The sequence below is a fragment of the Carassius gibelio genome, chromosome B23 (genome assembly GCF_023724105.1).
Source record: "Carassius gibelio isolate Cgi1373 ecotype wild population from Czech Republic chromosome B23, carGib1.2-hapl.c, whole genome shotgun sequence".
NCBI lineage: Eukaryota > Metazoa > Chordata > Actinopteri > Cypriniformes > Cyprinidae > Carassius > Carassius gibelio.
The window spans coordinates 21535995-21560898 of NC_068418.1; the positions used below are offsets into that span (position 1 = coordinate 21535995).

The 24904-nt window shown below is 38.8% G+C and overlaps 1 protein-coding gene across 3 annotated transcripts in view; it reads left to right on the forward strand.

The window, feature by feature from the left end:
• LOC128011712 (retinoic acid receptor gamma-A) overlaps positions 1-22648 on the forward strand; it is a 77888-nt gene extending 55240 nt beyond the window's left edge. For 2 of the 3 annotated variants that reach the window (XM_052594402.1, XM_052594401.1), the window contains 7 exons: positions 15179-15327; positions 16519-16660; positions 18239-18402; positions 18860-19036; positions 19141-19345; positions 19518-19676; positions 20586-22648. In XM_052594402.1, the coding sequence (XP_052450362.1) occupies positions 15179-15327; positions 16519-16660; positions 18239-18402; positions 18860-19036; positions 19141-19345; positions 19518-19676; positions 20586-20959 (1370 nt within the window). In that variant the 3' untranslated portion in view covers positions 20960-22648. Of the gene's footprint in view, positions 1-31; positions 509-15178; positions 15328-16518; positions 16661-18238; positions 18403-18859; positions 19037-19140; positions 19346-19517; positions 19677-20585 lie in introns of those variants that run through there. The other variant, XM_052594403.1, reaches the window with a different exon arrangement.
• The last annotated feature ends 2256 nt before the right edge of the window (positions 22649-24904 follow it).

The following is a 24904-nucleotide window of genomic DNA, read 5'->3' on the forward strand; positions in this document are numbered from 1 at the left end:
CCCACCCCCCTCTCTCCACCCCCCTCTATGTGCGCAGGACTGAGGCAGTTGGTTCGCTCCAGTGTGTCTGAGAGCCCCGAGTGCTATGTGGGGCTGTTATTTAGGTCTGTTACAACACGCTAGGAGCAGCTCACCCCGAGCAACCAGCACCGCAGATCAGCCAGAGAGGGAAAGAGAAACAAGCAGCGTGACAGAGAGAGAGAGAGGAAACGCTTACAAGAGCAAAACCAGCAGGATCAGGCAGCACGTATATATCCTGACTAGAGGAATTCCAGCAGGGGATTTAGCGCTGTTGTAGCTGCTGGTGTTGTTATTGTTTGGTTTTTTTGGTGACGCGAGGCGGGTGGGCATCGGGGACGCAGCATGTTCGACTGTATGGAGGCTCTGGGCATGGGTCCCCGCCAACTCTACGATGTCACCAACCGGGGTGCATGCATGCTTCGGAAGGCGAGCCCCTTCTATGCAGGACTGGACCCTTTTGCTTGGACGGGGACGGCCAGCGTACGCTGTAAGTGCCTTTTCTTATTCTTTTAAAGGGGCCTCACATTGACCACAGAACGATCGGTGCCAAACAAACTACTCCAGCTGCATTCGTCAAGCTGCGTCTGTGTGTTTTATAGACTGTTCGAGTCGATCTGTTTCCTAAATTGTCACGAGCAGAGTCTGGTTTCACCGATGGTGTGGGTAACCTGATTTTTGACCTTGTTGGTTGATGAAAAGTTAAACAGAAAGGAAGTAATGCGAGAGGGAGAGATGAAAGAGAGAGTGTTTGAGAAAGAGAGGGAGAGAGAGAGAAGTGGGTGGGGGGGAACCTGACACTTTGCTATAATTTCAGTCATGCAGATTGCATTTGTCTTCTTCACTTCACAATTGCGCCTGACAGCTCTGGTATCCCAGCATGCCTGACCATGGCTCGGCCCACACAACAGCATCAAACAAGCGTAAAAGTGAAAAAACGAGAGGGACATTACTCAAGTATGTGTCACTGATGAAACTGGAATTGGAAAACGGATTGTGTGATTAGACTCTGACAGGAAGCCAAATTGCAAATGGCATTAAATAAATAGTAAGGAACTGGCGTAAATACACTAAGTGGAAAGTTCACTAAGAGCTAGAATAATTGGACCGCTCTTCGATTTTCTCCCTTTTTCATTTTCTGTATCTGTTTCAACCGTTTTATTTTTCCTCCCTCTGTTCCAGACCTTAAACAGCCTTTGGCTTTAAAAACAATCATGCTTTATCATAGACAAAACTCAGGTTCATTTTCTTAAGGGATCAGTCTGAACTTGATGAGAGAACTGAGAAAAAAACTCTAATGTCCAGTTCAGTAAACATCCCTGTTACCCTTTTCCCAAAATGCACGGCGCTCTTGCTGATTTCCATTTGTATTTGTTGAAGCTTCTGCTTTTTGTTCCTCCTTTTCGGCCTCTGAGGGCGACTCATCTGTCTTCATTAATCGTGAAAGACACCAACGTTTCAGTGGCTGTCAGCCACACTGGGTTCTCTTTAATGAAGACAGATGCCCTGTCTGAGCTCGACCCGGAGGGGAGGGGTAGGGTGGGAGGTCCATAATGCCTCTTCTCCTTGGCCAGGGCCCTGATGATAACAAGATGAAATCTGTTTATTTAATCAGTCATGTCTCACCAACGCTACACAAGCACACGATCAGGGCCCATGTTGGAAAAAGAGTCCTATGACTGCACTGCCGCTGCTTCTCGAATTCTGTTTCTTCCTGGTTCCAGGAAATAGCAGAGATCGAGAGGCAATCGGACAGACCCCACTGCCCTCAGGGAAGAACAGGAGCGGTGTACTGTTACAAGCCACCATGCCCGGTAACCTCTGTAAACAAGACCGGCCTATCCAACACAGGATACACACAGTTGTTGATCTTCATTGTCCTCTTAGACCAGTTTAATCAGTGTTTAGGCCAGTGTTTCATTAGGGGCAGGACAGCCACAGTGCATTGTGGGTAAACTTCTCTAAGAGTTCAATTTGTCTCACTGTCTCTTAAAGTTTCAGCTTTTTGTGTCTTTATTTGATTAGAGAGCAGCAGAGAGGGGGTAGGGACACATAGCAGGCCAAGCCTCGAACCTGCGTCAGCAACATTAACACCATGACTTAACGTATCTGGGAGATTTTGGCAATTTTTATTTAGGAATCTGTCGTGAGGAAGTTTCCTTCTCTTAAAAATAGTTTTTCTACATCTGGTACTTTTTGTTGAATTCTAGACCATAAGTGCCTTTCCTTGGCTTTAGGCAAAGTGATGTCTGTTTCTGCCTGGTGTCATCATAAACTCTAAATATTCTGGATTGTGCTGGTCATGTGACTCTACACCGATGTTAAAAAGTTTAGGGCCAAATATATAAATATATACATAGATGCATTAAACTGAACAAAAGTTTCCTTTAAAAAAAAATTTTACATTTCAAAAATTTGTATAATAAATGTTTTTCTTATGAACTTTATATTCAGCAAGAAACCTGAAAAAAAGTAATCACAGCTTCCATACAAATATTAAGCAGCATAACTGATTTGAAAAATTATTATTTTTTTGGGCACCAAATGATTTCTAAAGGCTGATGTGACACTTAAGACTGGAGTAATGGCTGTTGGGCTGTTCCGCTTTCCATCACAGGAATAAATTGCATTAAAAAAATATATATAAAATATATATACATAGTTGTTTTACTTTCTAATAACATTTCACAATATTACTTTGTTGAATGTTTGAACGCCTTGTGTGTTTTTGACGTGCTAAATCTACATTTTTGGATTACACTTAGATGTTTTGCTTTTATTTTCCTCACCTGATTAAAATGCACCAGTTTTCTGGTTTGTAACAGCTTGCCCTACACCATTCATAAAAGCCCCTGCTGCCTGTTAGAGGTGGAGAGCTAGAGAATCCCATCTCACTGTTAGTGTGGCCAGTCTTTCCTGCTTTTATGTGCAGCAGTTCAAGACCTTTGCAGTTTTTTTAAATTCAATGTCAGAGGTTATGGAGAGGCTTTGCACGGGCCAATGTCAGCTCTCGTGACAATGTGAGCTGCTCTTGTTCCATCCCTGAAAGGGAAGAGAGCTGAAAGAGCTTTTTATTGAGCAATCCTTGAAGCACCAGGGCCCTATTGAGCCATATGTCTAAAAAAAGGAAGCATGCAGGTGATTTAGTAATCAGTTCATAAGAAAGATATCTTCACGTTTGTCTGGTGTTCTTAATTTCCCTTTTTATTTCCTAAGATGTTGCTAATGATGTGTAACACTAAAATTTCATAGCTTTGTAAGACTGTGAGAAAGTTTTGTGTACATTTTTAATCATTAAATGATGTGTTTTTGCTTCATTAAAATAAGGACTAGAATCCGGGATCGTCTTCCTGACCTGATCATTCGGGCTCATACACACACGCCACTGTTTTCTGCTAAGTGTGCTGTCCACATCAGAGTCTGATAAGCTCTCTGAAACAGAGCTCTCCGTGAAAGACAGGGAAATGAGGGCTTCCTGTGTCCGCTGTCACACGCAGGCCGATCTCATTTTTTGTTTTAATGGAAGTCCTCAATAATTTCGTTATAATTACAAAAAGATTCAATTAAAAGATTAGAGTGCCCGACAAGGCAGGGGAATAAAAAACGATACTTGATTGATTCGATGCTTGAGAGAGTGTGTGTTTGTGTCTCTCAGCATGTGTGTATGTTGTAGGAAAAAGGGAAAAGTGGTTGGCCATGAGAGATTCACACTGATTGCCTCCCAGTCCAACAATAGAGATATACTCTGTTTAAGTTAAAGAAGCTGTGAATATTTGTACTTCTTAAAACTTGTGCTCTTCAATCTTGCACTTCATTTCAAGCACATTCTAGCCCAGTGTGGGTTGTCAGCCTTATAAATTAAGGATGCACTGATAGTAAAATTCTAACTGATAAGCCTATAATTATTTTCATGTTATAGCCGATAAATGGCTGATATTTAAATATCATTATATTTTGCCCAAATAGATTAAATATGTTACACTAAAATCAGTCGTTTTGGATGCTGCAAGTTCAATTTAGGCATCAAACATCATAATGTATAGTATAAAATGAATATTTTTTCTAAAGCATTATTAGTGCTTTTAAAGATGAACTAATTAAGGATTAGATTATGGCAAAGTTTATCTAAATTTAAAAAGGAGAATCCACAGTTACATATCCAATGCATACCTAAAAGGTAAGCTTATTAAATATCGAATTTCATAAGAAATGTGTCTTTGCTGTATTTATGTGTTTGTAGCTTGTGCGTATGCATCTGTGAAGTATGCATAAGGTGTCTCAATGCATTTTGCTGATTTAAAGGTGGTGCAGTAGCTGTTTATGGATGGCCGTTGAACTCGAAGAGAGGGAGACAAAGGCAAACCCAAAAGAGGAGGCCTGACGTGGCTGCGGAGATTCCCCAGTCTGCCGCTGAAATCCATTTGCTGCCGTTTGGGCAGTTTGTAATATCCTGGCAGGGTCAAGGAACCCTAAATAAGAAAGATCCACCTCTCATGGAACAGCAAAAATTACTGTTTTGCATTGCTTAAAGGAGGGGCGAATTTTAGACTGACTGTGAAATGATCAGAGGGTGCAGTTGATAGAACCAAAACATGCACATGGTTCTGTTTGGTTTAGACTATTAGGCGAGTTCTTTGCACCTTGTTGTAGATTTCAGAACCGTCCCAATGGGCAAGCTGAAAGACTCATTGGACAGTCCACATTTGTCTCACATCTATTCAGGAAGCATTGCTAATTAGCTAATCTTTCCACTTCAGTTTCATGGGTCTCTGAAAGACACAAACAAGGCCAGGCATCATGGGATTGAAAACTCTGGGTGAGGCTCAATGGCTGTCATAGTTTGGCCATCACCTCCCTTTTGTCCGATGACTTAGTGGATGTTTACTGAGAGCTCCAGTGCCTGGTTGGCAGTTTCTCTCTGGGGGCGAGGCGTTGGCAGGATCTTTGTCAGTCTGAAACCATGTGTGAGCTCAGTGTGAGGGGAGAAGTTCTGTTACCAGCGTGTTGTTGACTGACGGCTTGGCTCCGTCGTTACTAGCGCTCACTGTTATGTGAAAATGTGAGGCGAAATATAGCTCAAACCCCCACTATGTTTGTCTGCAGCTGGGCAGCAGGAACTCCCCGTCAGTCGATCGCTGGTTTTATCTAAAATGAGAATCAGGTTGAGGGGTTGCAGCACTGTTGATGAGACGATGCATCTAAGAAGACATTGATTCTGGTATCGTGTTGTAATGCTAGCGCTGAGATCTAATGCATATTTCAGTGTTTAACGTAACCTCCATGCTTTTTGGTTGTTTAGAAATCTGCATATTATTGCTGTGAAACCTACAAGGATGAAACAATACTTTCAGACTGATTATATCAGTGGTTTTATGTCACCTTATGTCACGAGCTGATAATCTTGCAGCTCTTGTCACGAAAAACATCCTGTTGTACGAAGGGGAGGGATGGTCAGCAAGTCATCCACCAACCAACTAGTTGATGTAGTTTTTCTTATTTTCTCTCTGGTATTTTTAGTGGTATTGATTTAAAGGGGAATTAATATTTCTCTGAGATTTTCAAGTGCTGAGTGTGAGCTGTGCTGGGTGTGAGATGTGGTTTAGCATGGTCAGTGCGGTAAAACTCCCAGAAAGAAGTTGCGCCTATATATTTGTCCCCTTTAAAGCACTGTCATTATTGCCATGAAAGCACCACTTGAATAACAAATACACTGCCTTTGAGCATAAATGTTAAGAATATTTCTATATGGCATAAATTGACTTTTCTCTCTGATATTTTAAGACAACACGTCAATATCTAAACCATAAAAATTGTGTGTTAAAATGCATAGTTGTCTCCATGTATATATATATATATGTGTGTGTGTGTATTTTTCAATTTGTACAATTAGTATAGAGAGAAACGCATTTTCTTTATTTTTCAAATAATAGTATAAGAAAAAGTATATGAAAAAGTACATATATTTTACATTTTGTGTGTGTAGATGGAGGTGAGAGGGCATCCTAAATCAGGCATAAAAGATGAATGGATTCAAGAGCCCAAGCATGCTTGTTAGGGAAGACCATCTGTACTTTACCCCCACACATCCATCTTTTTAAACGATCATCTGCTGTCTAAAGACTCATCACAGGGTTCAGAATGAACAGGAACAACACCGTCTGTCTGGTGGATGGCGTCTATGGCGCGGCTGATCTACGCTCCATTTAGAAAAGCTGTGTTGGCTCTAAATAAAAAGAGTATTGTGGTTTAGTCAATACGATGGGGTTGGATTTGTCTCTCAAGGTGACTTCCTAAAGGGCTGAGCTCTGTCTATTGCTCTCCGGGTGTTACGAGAGTACATCAAACCGCACGCAGTATTGTTTTGAAACTTTGCAAATGCCAGTTTCCACGAAATATGCCCATCCACACCCTTGGGGAGTTGCTGAAGGCGTGATGCCACACTAAAGTGAAAAATTCCACTCGCGTAAGCACATCTTATTGTAATTTCCCCTATAGTCAAAGCAGAAGTTTCTCACAGACTCGCCCTTGTGCCATTAGAAAGAACAGAACTGTGCCAGGCTGTTGAACTGATAATGAAAGAACGAGTATTTATACACAAGAGACCCACAGCTACTATAAACATCAACCACGAATCACACAAACAGCAGGAAGCCACAACTCTGTTGGGTCCTCGCCTTATGCAAAGCAAAATTTTGTTTGAGCTCATGCAGTTTCTAAATAACAACAATTAGATGAGATCGAAGCAGGTCAAACAGACCTGTACTTTATTTTTACAGAATTAAGGTGTCCGCTTTCAAAATTCGGCTGTTTCTTCTTTTGTGGTTTCTATTGTTTGGGGAAGGAAGCAATTAGGTCCCGAGTCCCGCCCCAGTCCCAAGCCAAAAGAGACACTTCAGGCTGTAAGTTGCCTGTCTTAAAGCAGGTGAGCGCAGACAGATGGTGAGAGGAGGTCTGCAAGGACCAGAAGATCAGAGATAATGGGAAGATGAGGCTGTCTCGCTGCCTGTTGGCTTGATCAATGGTTGTGTCCATGGAGGACGCATCCAGCCATTGGAGTGAAGAGGAATTAGAGGAGACACTCTCACTCAGGGGTTGACAGCACAGATGAAGCCTGGTGGGGGTGCTGGAGATTCAGTGGAGTTGCAAATTTGGATGTCTGTACCAGAAATCTGTCTTCTCTGAAACAGGCCTTCATTCCCGGTCTTTGTGCTCTGATTACCCCTCACTGTCTAGTTTGGATAGAATCCTGCTAGAGGAATAGGACACAAGTCCCTTAAATGGTTTACTAAATGGGCCTTGTTTTGCACTACACAAAAGCTTTCTGTCAATAAACTCTTGAATTGTTCTTTTGCAGAACTGTTTCTTGTAGAAAGGTGCCAGCAGGTTCTAGTTTCTGTGAAGAACCGCTGAATAGATGACTTTCTAAAGAGCTAGGGAATTGAAAAGGTCTTTGTGGAGGTTTCCTCTATGGCTTTGGGCTATAAAAACCATTTTGTTTCTAATTGAAAACTTTATTTTTAATTAAATAGTCTTTCAGTGGACACTTTTATCTAGAGCAGCTTACATATTGCAAATTACATTTGTTATAGAGACAAGCCCCTGGAGCAACCCAAGGGTAAATGGCTTGCTCAAGGGCATGATGGATCCAATGAAGATCAATGGAGTTAAACCAGCAACCTTCTGGTTACCAGAGGAGAAAAAAAGACGCCTTTGGTAATAGAGAGAACAGTATCTATGTAAGCTGTAGTTGAGAGGGTGTCTGATTGCCTGTAATCCAGGAAGGACTCAAGTGTCCATTGATGTGTTAGTGCCACTCATTCAGGGGTCATTCAGGCCAAATGCTGGCTCACCTTTATCCAAAAATGCCTCTGGTCAATGAGATGTTGCAGATTGAGGGTAATTTAACTTTAAATGGATAGTTGATCCAAAAATCATTTACTGATGTGGCCATATTAGCAGAACTGCAACATATTTTTGCAAGCAAAAAAGGGTCTATTGTCTACTGTCAGTAGCATAGAGAGGTAGGAAGCATTTCCTATACAGAAGTCACTTTCAAACCAAGAAACTTCCTGTTGGTCAGTGTGGGAAAATCACATGACCAACTGGAAAATAAGCAAAACTTGCATTTTGCAACACCCAATTATGCAGATATATGTTGGAATGTCTCCATTTCTCAGAGCAACAGACATTTTTCAAATTATTCTTATGTTGTTCCAGTCATGCAGGTTTGGACTGACTTGATGGTGAGTAAATGATGACAGATGCTACATTTTTGGGTGAACTAACCTTTTCAGACAGATCCAGCCATTAAGTCTGCTCATACCTGTTGCCCTTTTGTTCACCTTGCATGATGGGGCTGACCTACGGAAGACCTATTGCTGGCCGACTCCATGACTGAGAACGATAACTGTATGTGTTCATGTATGTGTTCATACCTGTGTGCTGGTTATGACATGAGGGTGTAAATTCCTTCAGTCTTGTCCAGTCTGGGCTGTATGTAAGTCTTTCTCTCTTTTTCTGTCTTTAGCTCTGAGCCATCTTTTGGATGGCAGCCCAGTTTTATCACAGGGCTTCCTTTCACAAAGGGCCTTACTGCAAAAAGAAGGACTCCTCCTTTTTACAGGCCTGGGATGGAGCGCATGAGAGGGAGGGATAAAAAGTAGAAAAATGGGAGGAGAGGAGGGGGAGATCAGGTAATGAGCTCTCGGACAGCTGTTGACATCAACTGCTACTGCTCAGCACCTTTAATGAAGGCACACACACCTCTTAGTCCAGTAACTTAACCATCCTTTTGCACTGCATCTGTGGTGCAGAGACATTGTTATTAAACTGGCCTCTTGAAGTAATTTTAGAAGGTAGGTCAACTCCTGAATTAAAGTTTTTAATTAGGGGTGCACTTGAAATCAGTTGTTGTCTGATATTAGAGATTTATAACTATTAGATATTACATTTATAAATATCTGATAATAATGGATCTTTATTTTATTAATGTAATTTATTTTATTTTACAACAAAACATTATCCACTTTTATTTATTTATTTTGTTGCTTAGTGCGTTAAATGTTTTGTGTGTGTGTGTGTGTGCTGAAAAATAGTATTTTTACCATTTACATTGCTTTTTTAAAGTAAATTTACCATGTAAATATTAATATGTGACCCTGCACCACAAAACCATTCATAAGGGTCATTTTTTTTAAATGAACACTTATACATCATCTGAATGCTGAAGCTTTCCATTGATTCATGGTTTGTTAGGATAGGACAATATTTTGCAGAGATTTTATAACAAGTATTATAATCTGGAATCTGAGGTTGCAAAAAAATCTACATATTGAGAAAATCATCTTTAACGGTGTCCAAATGAAGTTCTTAATAATGCATAATACAAATCAAAAATAAAGTTTTGATATGAAGAGTTTGGTTTCAAAATGCTATAAATACATTTAGATTAATTTGAGTAAAAATTTGTTTTCTTTACCAAGAAAGTGGCTAAGTGAAAACCATTATTTTCTGTTTCAAACTTGCACATAGTATCTTTAGGTTATAATAACATAAAGTCCATGTTTTGATTTTCAAAGATTTATTATAAAATGTTTTCTTTTTCCCCAAAATGCAAAAACAACAAAAAAACTAAACAAAACAGTACTGTTCGTTTATTTTATTTATTTTTTTTAATGCAATAAATCCATTGAATCAATATGAAAGTTGTTTTTCATATTGAAACTGATGAAAATACAAATTTTAAATTGATCCACATGATCCATTATAATCTTATATACAGACACTGGACTAAAAATACATTCATCAGTCATCATTTCCAAAATGAATTCAACGAGTCATCTTGTTAAGGCTATAAATTAAATAAAGCAATAAAATTTAATTTAGGTCAATAATATCTTATTAGACCACAGAAATTCTAAAATGGCATTTGCCTTGCATTCAACTTCCAAAAGTGCATTCATCCTTGCTATGTTACATTCATTTAATTGACTAGTGCTATGTGCTGTATTAACAAAAACATAAATGTCATTCATAAAAACACTAAAACTGACAAGCTACGCAATATCGCATTCGATTATTTATCTAATGAATGCGATATAGCATAGCTTCTCAGTGAACTACGGCTCTGTGTATTAAATGCATCTTAATTTACATCTGAATGCACATGCAGATTTACCGGTAATATTAATCACAGAACCAGCTTTACTGACAAGATGCGCATGGCAATCACGTGCAATTTATCCCTTAAGCCCTTGTTTGTTGATCATAAAGTAAAAAGTAGATGAGGAAAATTAGGATGCTGAGTGTATTCAAAGCGCCACCATTACTGTCCAGAGTGCATGGAATTGTGCACTGTGATTGTTTGAGCAGATATAATGCATTCTGCGAAAAGGGAGACTGTCTTTTTTCATGGTTTGGAAAAAAAGGGAGAAAACATTACCTAATAACTCTGCAAATAGTGCATTTTGCATAAAATTATAAATTGTCTTTTCAATACCCACCAGATACAATACTGATTTTGGCGGAAGCTCAAAAAAAAAAAAGGCGTTTATATAGGCGTTCAATAAAATCAAATAATCAAAAATAAATAATTTTGATCCATACAATGTATTTTGGCATATTGCTACAAATACACCCCAGCGACTTAAGACATAGTATCTGGAAATTGTTCAAATCTTTGTTTGACTATTTTATTTTATTTTAGTTTCAGCTTGTTTACTTTTTTCAAAAAAAATTTAGATTGTAAATTTGCCTAGTACTTGACAAATTATTATCTGAAATTAGTTTGACTCTTTGTTTAAATGATTGTCTCTCTCAATACATCAACATTTCTACTCTAGCTGCAATATGTGAATTTACAAATGTCGAAAAACAGCTTTCAGTAAGATAAAGTCTGCAATCAGTGAGAATACATCCAGCGGAAAGAGACAGTGATGCAGTGGAGAGGAAGGAAATGGGGTTGTGTAGTATGAGGTGGTACGATGACAACAGCATGTGAGGAGGATCTGCCTGTGGGCAGGAAGCCGTGGGCAATGAGACACAGAGACAGAGAAAGAGCCACGGTCGGTTCCCCTCATCAGGAAGTTGGCAGCCAGAGGAGGGCTGTGTGTCCTTGTCCATCAGTCACTGCTCGGAGAGAGGGGGGCCATGCCAGTCAGTCTATCAATCACACCGCTCCAAAAAACCTGGCCAATCTGTGGCCCGTCTGCCACACTGGCTGCATGCACAACAAAGCAGTCAGTCCACCCCACTCGCAAGCATGGGCTGAAATACGAGGCAAAGGCGAAATCATGGAGATTTCAGTGGAGGGAAGCAAGATTATGTTCTGAGAAATGCAAAGCGAGCGACACGCAAATACACGCCCAACACGCTGAAATACTTAAGAGGAATTGAGACGCAGAGAACTATATTTGCAAATCAAATGGGAGTCTTTAGAGACACTCGTTGGACGAGCGCCCATGCAGAACTGAACACACATACGCTCACATGCCAAGACTAGATTTGGGAACAGAGCTCCACTGAAGATTCAATCACACCCAGTCACGTACACAAAATCTACTCTTCTATTGTGAAAGAATAGTTGTTCCGCAGCCAATGCGTCATATGCTGTTCAGCTAAAAGTAGTGTTGCAACACTTAAAACACATGAAGCTGACACATGTTATTTTTTGTTCTTTTAGACTTGTGTACTCGCTAATTTTTCTACTGTCATTCTGAACCAAGATAAAAAAACTCAAGGTCACAGCTCACTTCCTGTTACCCATGTGGCCTGATTTGTTTGCACTACTTGTTTATTGTGTTACCAGAGTCATTTCTTCAGGAAATGGGTTTAAACTTGGACCACTTTTTCTTCAGCAACAGTGACATGTTTATAGTATGCATGCATGTTTATGTGCACGGCATTGTGGGCATTGACACTTACCCACTAGATCTCACCTAAATAGAGATGTTATGGATCATATTTAGATACTTTTTAATTGTATCAATTTAAGAGTTAAAAGTTTCTTAATAAATATGAAATACTTAAATTATATACTTTATATTATAATGCAGAATATTTTTTATATTAAATATTAATATTTATATAATAATGTTTTATTGTTTAATTTTTTTAATAGTTTTATGATTATATAAACAAACATGTTTGTTATAATTATGATTTATGTATTTAAAAATATTGAATATTTTATAATCATATTATTATTATATTATTTTATATTATAAAAAATATTACTTATATTTTTAGTAACATAAATAAATATTTTAATATATGTAAAATGTATATTTTTTATGTAATAATATGTTTTTTTATTTCTAAATATTAAATATATATTAATAATAATAAATGTATATGAATAATTTGAATAAATATTTTAAATAACATAAATACTGAAAATGTTTATTAAAATATTATGTTTTTGACACCCCTGTTGTGTTTATGTATGTATATTTTCCAAGAATTGGATCATTGTGTGTGTTTGAATATTTACTTATCTGTAAAAAAAATTGCATTTGTGTATTTACTTTACCCTGGTGTGTGCTGTATGTATCGGCTTGTAGATATGGACATTTTCCTACAACAGGGACACTTTGTCTGGGTTGACACTGGGATTAGCATAGGACGGTCCACCTGGAATACTTGTGTACAGAGGACACACAGAGACCAGTTCTGGGCAGAAACACAATACCAGGCAGGAAATGAACAGCGTCTGCTGATAACTGCAGTCGGCTTCTACCTGTCCCTCCGTCAGCAGCCATCCGCCCTCTGCTTTAGCATTGTGATGCAAATTAAGTCCCTGGCTGGAGAGCTGATAAGGAGGCCTCTCATTTCAGAGCGCTTTGTTTCCCAAACAGAGGAGAGCTTAGCAGAGGGGACTCAGAGAGGGCCTCTGGGCTGACATAAGAACCCATCCCATTGTGCACCCTGGGAGAAGTGTTGACTGATATTTGGGAAGAGGTGTTAGAGCGAGGGAAAGCGACCGGGGTTTTTACGGCAGGAACCGTCTCGGGTTGTTGAGAGATTCTGATGGATTTTTGTCCCTCTCCCCCCTCCCATTCTTTTTACTCTCAGCTACTCAGATGGTGTCAATCATTAGCTGTTTCTTCACGCCACATGCAGTTTGCGATCCTTTTCAGGTGCTTGTCATTACCAGCATATTGCCAGTATTGCTATATAAACAAATGAGTTCACGCTAGGTTCAGTTGAGAGCATTGATCCTGGTGTGCAACATTTAGTTCAAAGCATATACTTAGTATTCAAAACACGTATGTGTTGTGATAGCATACATGTTTGGGGTTTATACTAGAATTATAACTTTAATGTGACCTATTATGTTTGATAACCTTTTTTTCCGTTACTTCTTCAGTTATTTTGATGGTAATTTGCTAGTTAGTGTTCTCAATGCACCGATATATCGGCTAATAATAGGCAATGGCTGAGTAATTATTGACTCTGTCGGATATACAAAAACAGCCAATGATCAGGGCTGATTATATCCTGTTATTTACAAAGTTATTTACATCTCTTTCAAAAATGTGTAATTGTACATTTGAAAAGGTAAAAAAAAGAGAACCATCAAACTATTGTATCTATATCGGCACGTCATTCTAAATAATCGGATATTCGTTTCAGCACTGAAAATTTGTATCAGTTGATTTTTCTAAACGAAACTGGAACCTGTTCTCATAAGAATCCTTTATCGTACTTCAAAGTAGAACAGTAAAAAAATAACTAACTTGACATAGCACTACAGTTGGGAAACAAATGTCATGCACGTTGCTAGTTCAAATGCAATTAGCTTTTTTATACATCATATACTCAGAAAGCTTTTGCATTTCTCACTCTCGCTTGAAGAATAAGCGATTTGTTTGTAACCATGGCCATGAACAGAAGGCCCTACTGTATGTGAGCTCGACCTTAAATGGGCCTATTTGCCTCTGCTCGTTCACCCCTCCACCCTCATCTTTTTCTTTCTGTTTTCTATCAAATTCCTCTTTTTATGCCCCCTTTTCTTCTTTTGAAGTCTCCAAACTCTTGTAAAAGGCCAAGCTGGTGGTTTTTGCTGAATCCTGTGGTGGGACAGCGAGGGAGGGGTTGTAGGTTAAGTTTAGGCTTTCCATTGAAGATGGTTGAAGAAGGTGGGGCAATAAAAGTTAGAAGTTTAGAGCCTCTCTGTTTTTTTTATTTTTATGATTGGGCCTTTTTTTTTTACTAGCTCGGGCTACAGCTGGTGGTGTGAATGGCTGCCTGAGGTGTCTGAGTCTTAATAAAGACCCCACCAGCCGGGCTGGGGCCTCCAGTCCAGCCATGAGACCACCTTTATAGGCTTAGCTTACGAGCAGGGTCCTCTATTAAAACCTAGCAGGACTGCACTGAGGAATTTAGGGCCGGGAAACAAGAGGAAAAATAGGGTTTGTGTGTCAAAGAATGGCAAGGGTGAAGGCTGGGGGGTTGAATTTGGAATGACCAAGGGCAAAAGTTGACTTTGGCGTGTGCAAATGTGAAATAAAGGGTTTAATCTGGTGTGATATATCAAAGTAATAACTAAGGGTGTAAGGATACACTCATGTCAATAGTTAAATTGTTTTTTTTTTTTGTATATGTTATTGTTTGTAAGACACATGATCACAGTTTTAAAGTAACTTTGCAAGCCCCCCAGGCTGTGACATAGATGAGCTACCTGTCTTATCGGCTCCGCTTATCTGTCTGCTAGTGTTAAACTGTTTGTGTTTTCTTTTCTTTCCAGTGTCAATCACCGCAGCCTAATCCCTTAAAATCCTGGACCCCTAAGGACAGGGTGGGCTGGGGGGCAGAGCTATAGGAGATGAATTCAACAGACATGTTAACTAGACTTGACTTTTACCTAGTTGGCAGATGCTTTGCATACAATAACAGATTTAAAAAGTGGCGATGGGTGGCATCTTGTGTTTTCTGCTCGGGGGCATCATGAAAAAGGTTTAGCGAGTAATCATGATGGTTTTCAAAGCCCTTGTGTGTCTTTGAAATCAGATACGGTTTAAAAGGTTCACGGTAGGATCTTTTCTTCTCTCCATGTGGCGTTTAATATCTCCCTCTCATTAAATCCTCCTGTGTTGTGTAAATAGTGTGAAGTGATGTGATTAGACGAAGCGTCTGATGTTTTCTTTTCTCTTCTCTTCAGCGGTGGAGACCCAGAGCACCAGTTCGGAGGAGATGGTGCCTAGCTCCCCTTCTCCACCACCTCCACCCCGTGTTTACAAGCCCTGCTTCGTCTGCCAGGACAAGTCTTCCGGGTACCACTATGGTGTCAGTTCTTGTGAGGGCTGCAAGGTAAACAACTGAACTCCCATCACCTGTGGCCTGACGAATCTCATGTTCTTCATGAGTCTGTTACACAATTTGTCTTTGACGTTTGGCAAAAATGCGAAAAATACAGAGAGAGACGTGGAGGTTTCGCTCTCGCATGTTAAAAGTACTCGAATACTAAAAAGTATTTTCGCTCCTGTCAACACCAAGAAGCTAAGACTGACTGAGGAACTTGTAGTGCAGGGAGCAAAAATGTTTATGAAAACATACAAAAGGTCACTTGAAAAGGATACAGTTGCGCAGTATCAGCTACACGAGACACAGAGTAATGTGGACAGTATGTTAAAGGGATAGCTTGCCCAAATATGACAATTGTGTTATCGTTTACTCACCCTCCACTTGTTCCAAACCTAGATAAGTTATTTTTTGCCGTTGAAGGTTATTTTGAAGAATGCTGGTAACCAAACACTTGACTAAACCATTAATTTTGGGGTAAACTGTCCCTTTAAAGCAGTGAGAAGCAATGCAATACAGCATTTTTACTATGTTTAAGGGGTAAAATATGTGTTGTACCATATACCTCTGTGGTTAAATACAACTATGGTCAAGATTTAAGCAGCTCATTGCTTTCAAACATCATAAAACAATATAAAACTGTGGCATTATGATGAAAGGTACCAAAGTCCAATAAATTAATTGTCCTATATTGTGCGTGTTTGTGTAATATAAAAAAAAGAAATGCAAAAAATTATTCTTTAACTAAGGAGCAGTAAACATATGATGTGTTTAAAAAGAACCATCTTGTCTATTTTTGACTTGACACAGCATCTTAAAAAATGTGACCTTCATGGCACAAAATGCTGAAAAAACGGTCTAGCACATGTTTACATACAAAAACAATTTCATGAACTCAATAACATGTCCTGTCTAAACCGGTCTAGTTAGTTTCATTAACACCAGTTCTAAGCCGTTTGTCATAAGTAATATTACATTTGGCACAATAACAATATTTTCATTCATTTGGTTAATGTGTGGTGACAGGTATACGGGCCATCACTTATCAGATTTTTAACTATACTTTTATATAACAAAACAAAATGACATTAGCAAATCAGCAACTTTAAACAATATACTGACAGCTTGTGTAAGTGAAATGATAATGGCTGACCTACTCTTCAGCTTACCTACCCGCTCTCTCTTGGATGTCTGCTCCAGGGTTTCTTCCGTCGCAGTATTCAGAAGAACATGGTTTACACCTGCCACCGTGACAAGAACTGCCAGATCAACAAGGTCACACGCAACCGTTGCCAGTACTGCCGGCTGCAGAAGTGCTTCGAGGTTGGCATGTCCAAGGAAGGTGAGGGTTCAGGTCTCTGTCAGGCACGTGGGCTCCTTGGCCTTCATCCAAGACCCGCATACACAAACACAAATATAGAGACGGGACAGGAGACAGACGGGGACATGCTGATATAGGTTAGAAGCTGTGAAACAGACATACAAGCCAGAGACACACAGACAAATTTAGAGTGGTGAGACTTGAGCGCCGGGACAGAGAGGCATAAACAAACTGTAGACAGCTGTAAACTGCCAGTTTGAGACACTTGAAGACACAAAAGACAAATAAAAGTTCAAACACAAACCAATAAAGCTGGTTAGCATGGAGGTTAAAGCTCTGTATGAATGTTCACAAATGGGTTTCGTGTCTGAAGTTTCACCCACATCAATCCATCAGTGCTAGGTGTGATTTCTTTGGTAGCCTTTCCTCTAGTCACTTTATGACTTGGCGCTAACAGATTTGTGTTGTAACAAAGACAATAGCCCGAGGTTGAGAGAGCGAGTCTGGGGCATGCGTTTGTTCATTCGCCAGGGTCACGGCGATGATGTCACGGGGAGAGTGGCACATTGGGCCTCTATGTGTCCGTTGGGACATGTATGTGTGCATTTATATGTATGGGATGTGTGTAAGGACCGGGATCACATTGTGCTTTTGCTATTACTGGATATCCTGAGAGGAAGGAAAGAATGGGAGGGGGGCTAGAGAAGGGGGGTGGGGGGGTAGGGTTGGCAGGGCTGTCTCCCTTGGGTCGGACGCACCAAAACACCCACGGAGCCTGATCTGAGGCCATGTTTTAGTGATTGCATTTGGAATTCAGTATACAGTAACATTGTGTCTTATCCAAGAAACATGCAATAATGCAACTTGATAAATGGGTTCATTTTGAGATTTTTCAAACAGTTGATGAGCGACAAGATTAACGTCACAAAACCTGTCAAGAACTTTTCCTGGCCATATTTCCCCTCAAAATCTATAGAAAGAAATTTCTATAGAAAATAAATATTATACAATTAAATTATTTTTGTAAATATACAATGTTTTTTATGAAAATTAAATATATATTCTTATTATATATTTTTATGTTTATATTATTTAAATGTCATGGTGGTATTTATTATATATACAATTGTCATGGTATTAAAATAAATAAGAATTTGTGATATAAGAAGCAACATATAAAACACACACACACACACACTATATATATATATTTATATGTGTGTGTGAGTGTGTGTCATTTGTTGTACCCAATTCATGATTTAAATACTTTATTTAAAATTTTATTAAAAAATAAGAATCAGTAATAAGAGGCATCATAGGAAAAAATAAAGAAAAAAATAAAAAATAATATATATATATATCTCCGAGTAGCTAAAATCCTGTTCCACATTACTATATATTAAACACATTGTTTCATTGTACAAGGTTAGACATTCTGAGGAATTAAGCTCAAAATCATCATTAATTTTTTTTTTGGCACATCATTTTTTGGAGTTTCACTAGGTTCTGCATTCAAGTACTAAGATTATAGTTTGTCAAATTATGAGTGAAGCTAACTCATTGTAGAATAATTAAGCTGCCTCTCTTTGTGAATCTCAGCTGTGCGCAACGATCGAAATAAGAAAAAGAAGGATGTGAAGGATGAGGTTGTTCCACCAGAGTGCTATGAGCTGAGTGGGGAACTAGAGGAGCTGGTCAACAAAGTGAGCAAAGCACATCAAGAGACCTTCCCTTCACTCTGCCAGCTGGGAAAATACACCACGGTGAGTTTTTTTCTGAAAATGAGCGGATCTGTCAGCAATGGAATGTGGAATTTATTTATTGCGGTGTAAACGGACCATGTCAGATGTAGTGTGATAAACATGGTCCATTATTGAGAACGATAAAAGATAAATATTGTCATTTATTTAAACTTCATGTTGTTCCAAATCTGTATGACTTTTTTCTCCTGTGAAATTCTTTCAGAAGAATTTCCTGGACAATCTTTTCGATATAATGAAAGTAAATGAGCACTGGGGCCATCAAGCTCCAAAAAGAGCCATAAAACTGACATTAAAGTGGTCCATATAAAGTTGAAGAATTTGAATTTCAAATTTTTTGCATAATTTCTCTTAGTGTTCCATGGAATAAATAACAATATGGGTTTGGAATGACATGTGGATAAATACATGATTTATTTTGCACACATATTCATTTATTTTCTCCTTTTCTCTTCCTCAGAACTCAAGCTCAGACCACCGGGTTCAGCTGGACCTGGGTCTATGGGACAAATTTAGTGAGCTCTCCACCAAGTGCATCATTAAAATTGTCGAATTTGCCAAACGCCTTCCGGGCTTCACCACCCTCACCATCGCAGATCAGATCACCCTCCTTAAATCAGCCTGCTTGGACATTCTAGTATGCGTGCCTTCCTTTAACAATCTCACCTTGATGTAGACCATGCATCTACTTCATTACTTTCACATAATTCTTTGCCTCATAAATGTCTCTGTCTCTTGCAGATGCTGCGAATCTGCACGCGATACACACCTGAGCAGGACACAATGACTTTTTCAGATGGACTGACCCTCAACCGGACTCAGATGCATAATGCTGGTTTCGGTCCGCTCACTGACCTGGTGTTTGCCTTTGCTGGTCAGCTTCTGCCCCTTGAGATGGATGATACAGAGACTGGCCTCCTCAGTGCCATCTGCCTCATTTGTGGAGGTATTACACATGCAGTTTTGTTGCAACACTGCTGCCACCTAGATGAAGTAACAGGGGAAATACTTAAACTGTTAACAGAGATTTAGCTAATATTCAGAATTGGTTTTAACCTCCAAACCACTAAAAATGAATGGAGGTACTACTATACTAATACTAACCTCTTTTTCTGTAGACCGAATGGATCTTGAGGAGCCTGAGCGTGTGGATCGTCTGCAGGAGCCACTTCTGGAAGCTCTGAAGATTTATGCACGCCGCCGCCGACCCAACAAACCTCACATGTTCCCTCGCATGTTGATGAAGATCACTGACCTACGTGGCATCAGCACCAAGGGTCAGTTTACTAGCCAGAAAAGACATGGAAATCACCTCAGCATTACTATTCTGGTTGATTTGCAAGATTTAAATCTTGATGAAAATCATGTTTGTTTTTTTTTCAAATGCATTAGTGAACTTGAGGACTATTCAAACCAAGAGCACATTATTGCCAGTGTTTTTGTGCATCGATGGTATTCACACAGAGGGCAACGCAAATTTTCTGAGTCTCTGAAAAAAGTTTGCATACTTGAGCAAAAGCAAGATGCACTCCATCATTCACATGCTTCAATGCAAAATACAAGGCATTTGACAAAAGAGATTAATCGTCCTTTAATGCAAAATACACTGCCAATTGTAACAGATCTATGTGTGTGTGTGTGTGTATTTTTTTTATTTATGTATTATTTGATCAAAAATATGGTAAACTGTAATGTTGTCAAATATTATTACAATTTAAATGTATTTTTTCTATTTGAAGCTGGATTGTTAGCAGCCATTATTACTTCAGTCTTCAGTGTCTCATGATCCTTTAGAAATAATTATAATATGCTGATATGGTACTTAAGAAATATTTCTTATTATTATCAATGTTGAAAACAGTTGTTTTGCTTAATATTTATGTGAAAACCATAATAAATATTTCAGATTTATGTGCTGAATAGAACATTCAAAAAACAACCTTTGCAAAAAAAAACCTGACCCCAAACTTTTGAACAGTAGTGTATATTTAAATATCGTACAATAAATGCGAACAATAAAAATCTATTTATCTATTTACTGTATAATTTTAAACATTGATGCCCAAAATTGGTGTGAAAATCAGTTTAAACAGACTTTCACTTTCTGCTTGGTACTAATTACCCTAATACATATTATGTATTATGTAAATGACACCGTCCTTAAATCAATTGTTTGTGTGCAACAGGAGCAGAAAGGGCCATAACTCTCAAGATGGAGATCCCAGGTCCCATGCCTCCTCTCATCCGGGAGATGCTGGAAAACCCAGAAGCCTTTGAGGATCAGGCTGAGTCCACAGAGAAGAAGCCCGAGCCCGAGCCCGAGCCCGAGCCTGAACAGCCCACTCCTCCGCCGGCCCTGCTCACTGTGAAGAAAGAGCAGGAGGACGAGGACGACAGCTGGGCCACGGAGAACGGCAGCGAGCCTTCACCAGAGGAGGAGGACGACGATGACGATGACGGAGAGGAGGAGAGGGGTACAGACAGCGATGGAGAGGCCTGGGGTGGCCAGGAACCCAATGCGGATGTGTCCAGAAAGAGCCATGGAGGAAGAGCTCAGTGAGGAAGCGTTCTTCTTCCAGCCTTACCTGTACAGACACTCCTAACTCAGGCCACTCGGTCAACGATGAGAGACATCAGTGAGTCGATCTGAGGAAACTCACGTAAAAAACCTCTTCTCAGGACCTCTCCCGCAGAACGAGAGGGAAGGTGAAAGACAAAACAGCTGGCTTTTCCTACAAAATAACATCGCTTTTATAAAACTTGTTTACTTTGAAAAGGAGAAGCCAAATGGACTTATACCATTAACAGATGACTCTCAACGGGTTCAAAAAAAGTCTTTCAAAAGAAAATACAGGATGAGAACTGAAAATGCTAATCTTTTTCTGTTGTCGTTGACGCCTTCGAATATCATTTGGACTTTTCCAGCCTTGAGATAGTTTGTTCTCTTTACATTTTATGAATAAGCCCATACATATCTATATATACTTTTATATGTTTTGTTGTCCTGTATACTATTTTCTTAGTTATATTTTGTTTGGATAGCTTTCCTGGGCAGACTTACAGAAAGATAATCGGATTGCTATAACTGGCAGACTTCTGCTGAGTCTTTATCCAGCTGCTTGGTTGGGTTCTTGGGCACTTTGGCTCAGCGTTAGATGTCATTGATAATCAGTTCAGTGGCTGGGTATCTCCCGTCGAATGATCCGTGTTTTTAGGGGAATGCCATTACGTATCGGCTTTCATTGCGTCACATGATTCGCTGCCAATTGAATGGTGTGTCTGTGCCAAAGTTTGCAGCTTGTAGGGTTCAACTCCTGTCAGGGAGCCCAGCTCCAAACAGAAACACCCACATGTCCATTACCTTCAAGTCTCTGCATCATGCATATGATGTCATACTGGACCGGTTTCATTCAGAGTGCTCAGGCAGAAGTTATGCAGCACTCGAGTGGAATTAACTTTGACCTCATCGGGCTAGACGGTTCTTCAGGATAACTACACAAATGCATCCGGACGAATTTTCTGAATCTCATGTATCACGATGAAATACAGGAATGCAGACCCGTGCTGACACACGAACACACACACACACATTTTAAAAAGCGTGCTACATCAGACTCAGGGCATCTCTGTAAGGACCAAACGCTTGCTGTCTGGCTGCAGCCTAGAAACGGGCAATATTTATGTGTTACCTTTCAGAAATCTCGCCGTGACACCATTAACTGAAGTAAATCTGCGTATCTTACGCAGAACTTCATTGCAGAACTTCGTTATAGAAATAGATTTCTTTTTCTAATGTTACCTAATCCATTTTATTGCCAAAAACACACAGTATGCAATTTGGTGGTCGTGTGCCACTGAACATTAAAAGGTATCAGTCTCAGTCAAGCAATACAACTATGACCAGAATTCAGCTGTGTGTGTTGATGTGCGCGTGTGTGTGTTTGTGTGTTGAATGTGAGGATGGCTGCACTCAATAAGCTGTAGTGTAGTACTTTGTTAAACGAATGTCATCACTGTGGTGCTGTCAGAGAGTGTGTGAGCTGTCATACTGACCTCTTCTCCTTCAGAGTTGCGCCACAGCCACATGTATAGCAAGTGGAATGTTGAGATTACTTTAACTCTTCGTCATATTTTTCTTGTTCTCTAAACTTGGCTAATGTATTGTCAGTCCTTTGTTCGTGTTCAACAAATTCTGTTATATAAAAAGCCATATAAACAATAAGAGGCACAATAAACTTTTTTTTGAGAATCTCTCTGTTATTCATTTATTTATTTACTATTTAGAATTTAGAATATGCTTGAAGAAATTTTTTAAGGAATCATCAAATTTAGGTATCATATTTTGTGCTTTATTAGCCTACATGTAATACAAGTTTTTTATTATTAGTATTATTATTATTTCAGTTGGCATAAATTGAAGACAATAAATTAAGTATAAATGTTTTACAATATAGGCTAGTTATGCATGTGTCCATCCAATCACTGAAACTCCTTTCAAAACTTGTTAAATGTGAGTTTAAAATGTGCATTTATGAATTTGTAAATAAACATTTAAATAAAGTTTTAAAAGGGCCTTACACACAGCTCGTTTTGGGCTAGTTTTGAGTAGAAATTGGGAATGTTTTGTTGTGAAAACCTGGCAAACCTACTTGGATTGGCTTCATTGTCGTTAATAATTAAATGAACTAGCTCCACCTTAATTTTCATTTGTATATTATACGCAAAATTAGCTTTAGTTAAGAAAAATTATTATTATTTATTTATTTATTTATTTTTTTAGTAAAGCAAAATGTGTGATGAAATCAAGTCACAATGACGTAAATCTTCCACGCCGCTGCGTCCGCCCGCCAAATTTCAACATGGAAACAAGAAAAAGATTAGAAAGAGACAGCGAGGATTTTGCCGTGAATAATGACTCAAATTTCGGTTTGTACTTTTCACAATAATGTAAGATAGCTTTAGAAGACTTGAAATATAATGTATTAGTCGTATAGGCTATATTTATGATATTTTTATGATGTTGTATCCGTTTTTACGCTTTACAGGGCCTGGTCACACTCTGTTCTGTTGAGGAGAAACGAAAAGCAGTTAGGACTTTCTTCAAAAAAAAAAATTTTTGTTCCTTACAGAAAATCATACTCGTCTTGAACGACACGACGGTGAGTAAATAATAACACAATCTTAGCAGACAACATTTACAGTAAAACAACGGATGTGAAACATTTAAATCCGCGAAGAATTAATCCAGCAGAGGGCGATAGTGCACCACAGATTAGCGCTAATGACTCTGCTAGCTGGAGAAGTGTCATTTATCAAACACTAACCACACACAAACACTACTGAGACCAAAACTAATGGATCCTGCCAGTGTGCCCTCATTTGTCTGCATGTGTCATACAGTAATTATCTGAGGACAAAGAAACATCCCTGCATTACTCATACTGGAGCGTTAAAGGCTCAGACATGAGGCAGGGCGGATGGTTACTGTGAAAATTTGGCTTCATCTAGAAGAAAAAAAATTAATCATTTTGATACTTAAATATGTGATCATTAAAAAGTATTTAATATAGTATTAAATACTTCTGAATTGGTTAAATTAAACTGTCAATTTTTATAAAGTATCATTATTATTTTAAAAAATTTACAAGATAAAGAGATGTTTATTATTGCTATAAAATGTAAGGTTTCCCGGTAAATTAATATCAGAATTTATTTTGGTTAATATTTATAAGTGTTTTTTTCTGAATGATACAGATGGCCACACCCTTTCAAGCATGTTTTCATATTCACAATATACCCATAAAGGACAACTTCATATGGATTTATTTATGTCTTTCTGAATGCATGGACAGACACAGTACTTGATGGATTCAGACTTGGCCACTTTATTTGTAAAGAGCAGACAGGGGCTCACAATATACAATTCTATTTATTCATAGCTCAAGGGTATTGTAGTAAACAGGGATATGGTACTCTTAATTAAAAGATTACTATAATTAAGTTTCATTAAAAAGATCAATAAACTAGGGCTAAGATTAAAAACAAGGCCCATACATTATACACTGGTTTACAAGGACCCCATATATTCGGTCCCAATGAGATGTTGCCATGGAAACAAAGGCAGATAGGCTGACTTGATGGATTTAAAGAGACAGGACATGTTTTTCTTTCCACTTTCTGTGGTGTTCAGAGCATAGTACTGAGAGTAATGAGAGTTAAATGAAGGAGAAGAGAGTAATAATAAAAGGCAAGAGCAACGTGTCTAGGCTATGATTGTTCCAATTACAAAAACAACAAAAGAGGCTCATGTGGAGAGATATTCATTCATTTATTCTGATTGAAGCCATTTAAATGGCTATCAATAAAACCTACAAAAAAATAAAAAGAACTGGATTCTTTTGAGTGGAGTGGTGCATGCCTTGGCAAAATATGATGTCATGGTGTGTTTGAAGATAAATTATGGTCAAATGTGGCCCCCTTTTGTCTTACGCCTGACCCTAGTGTT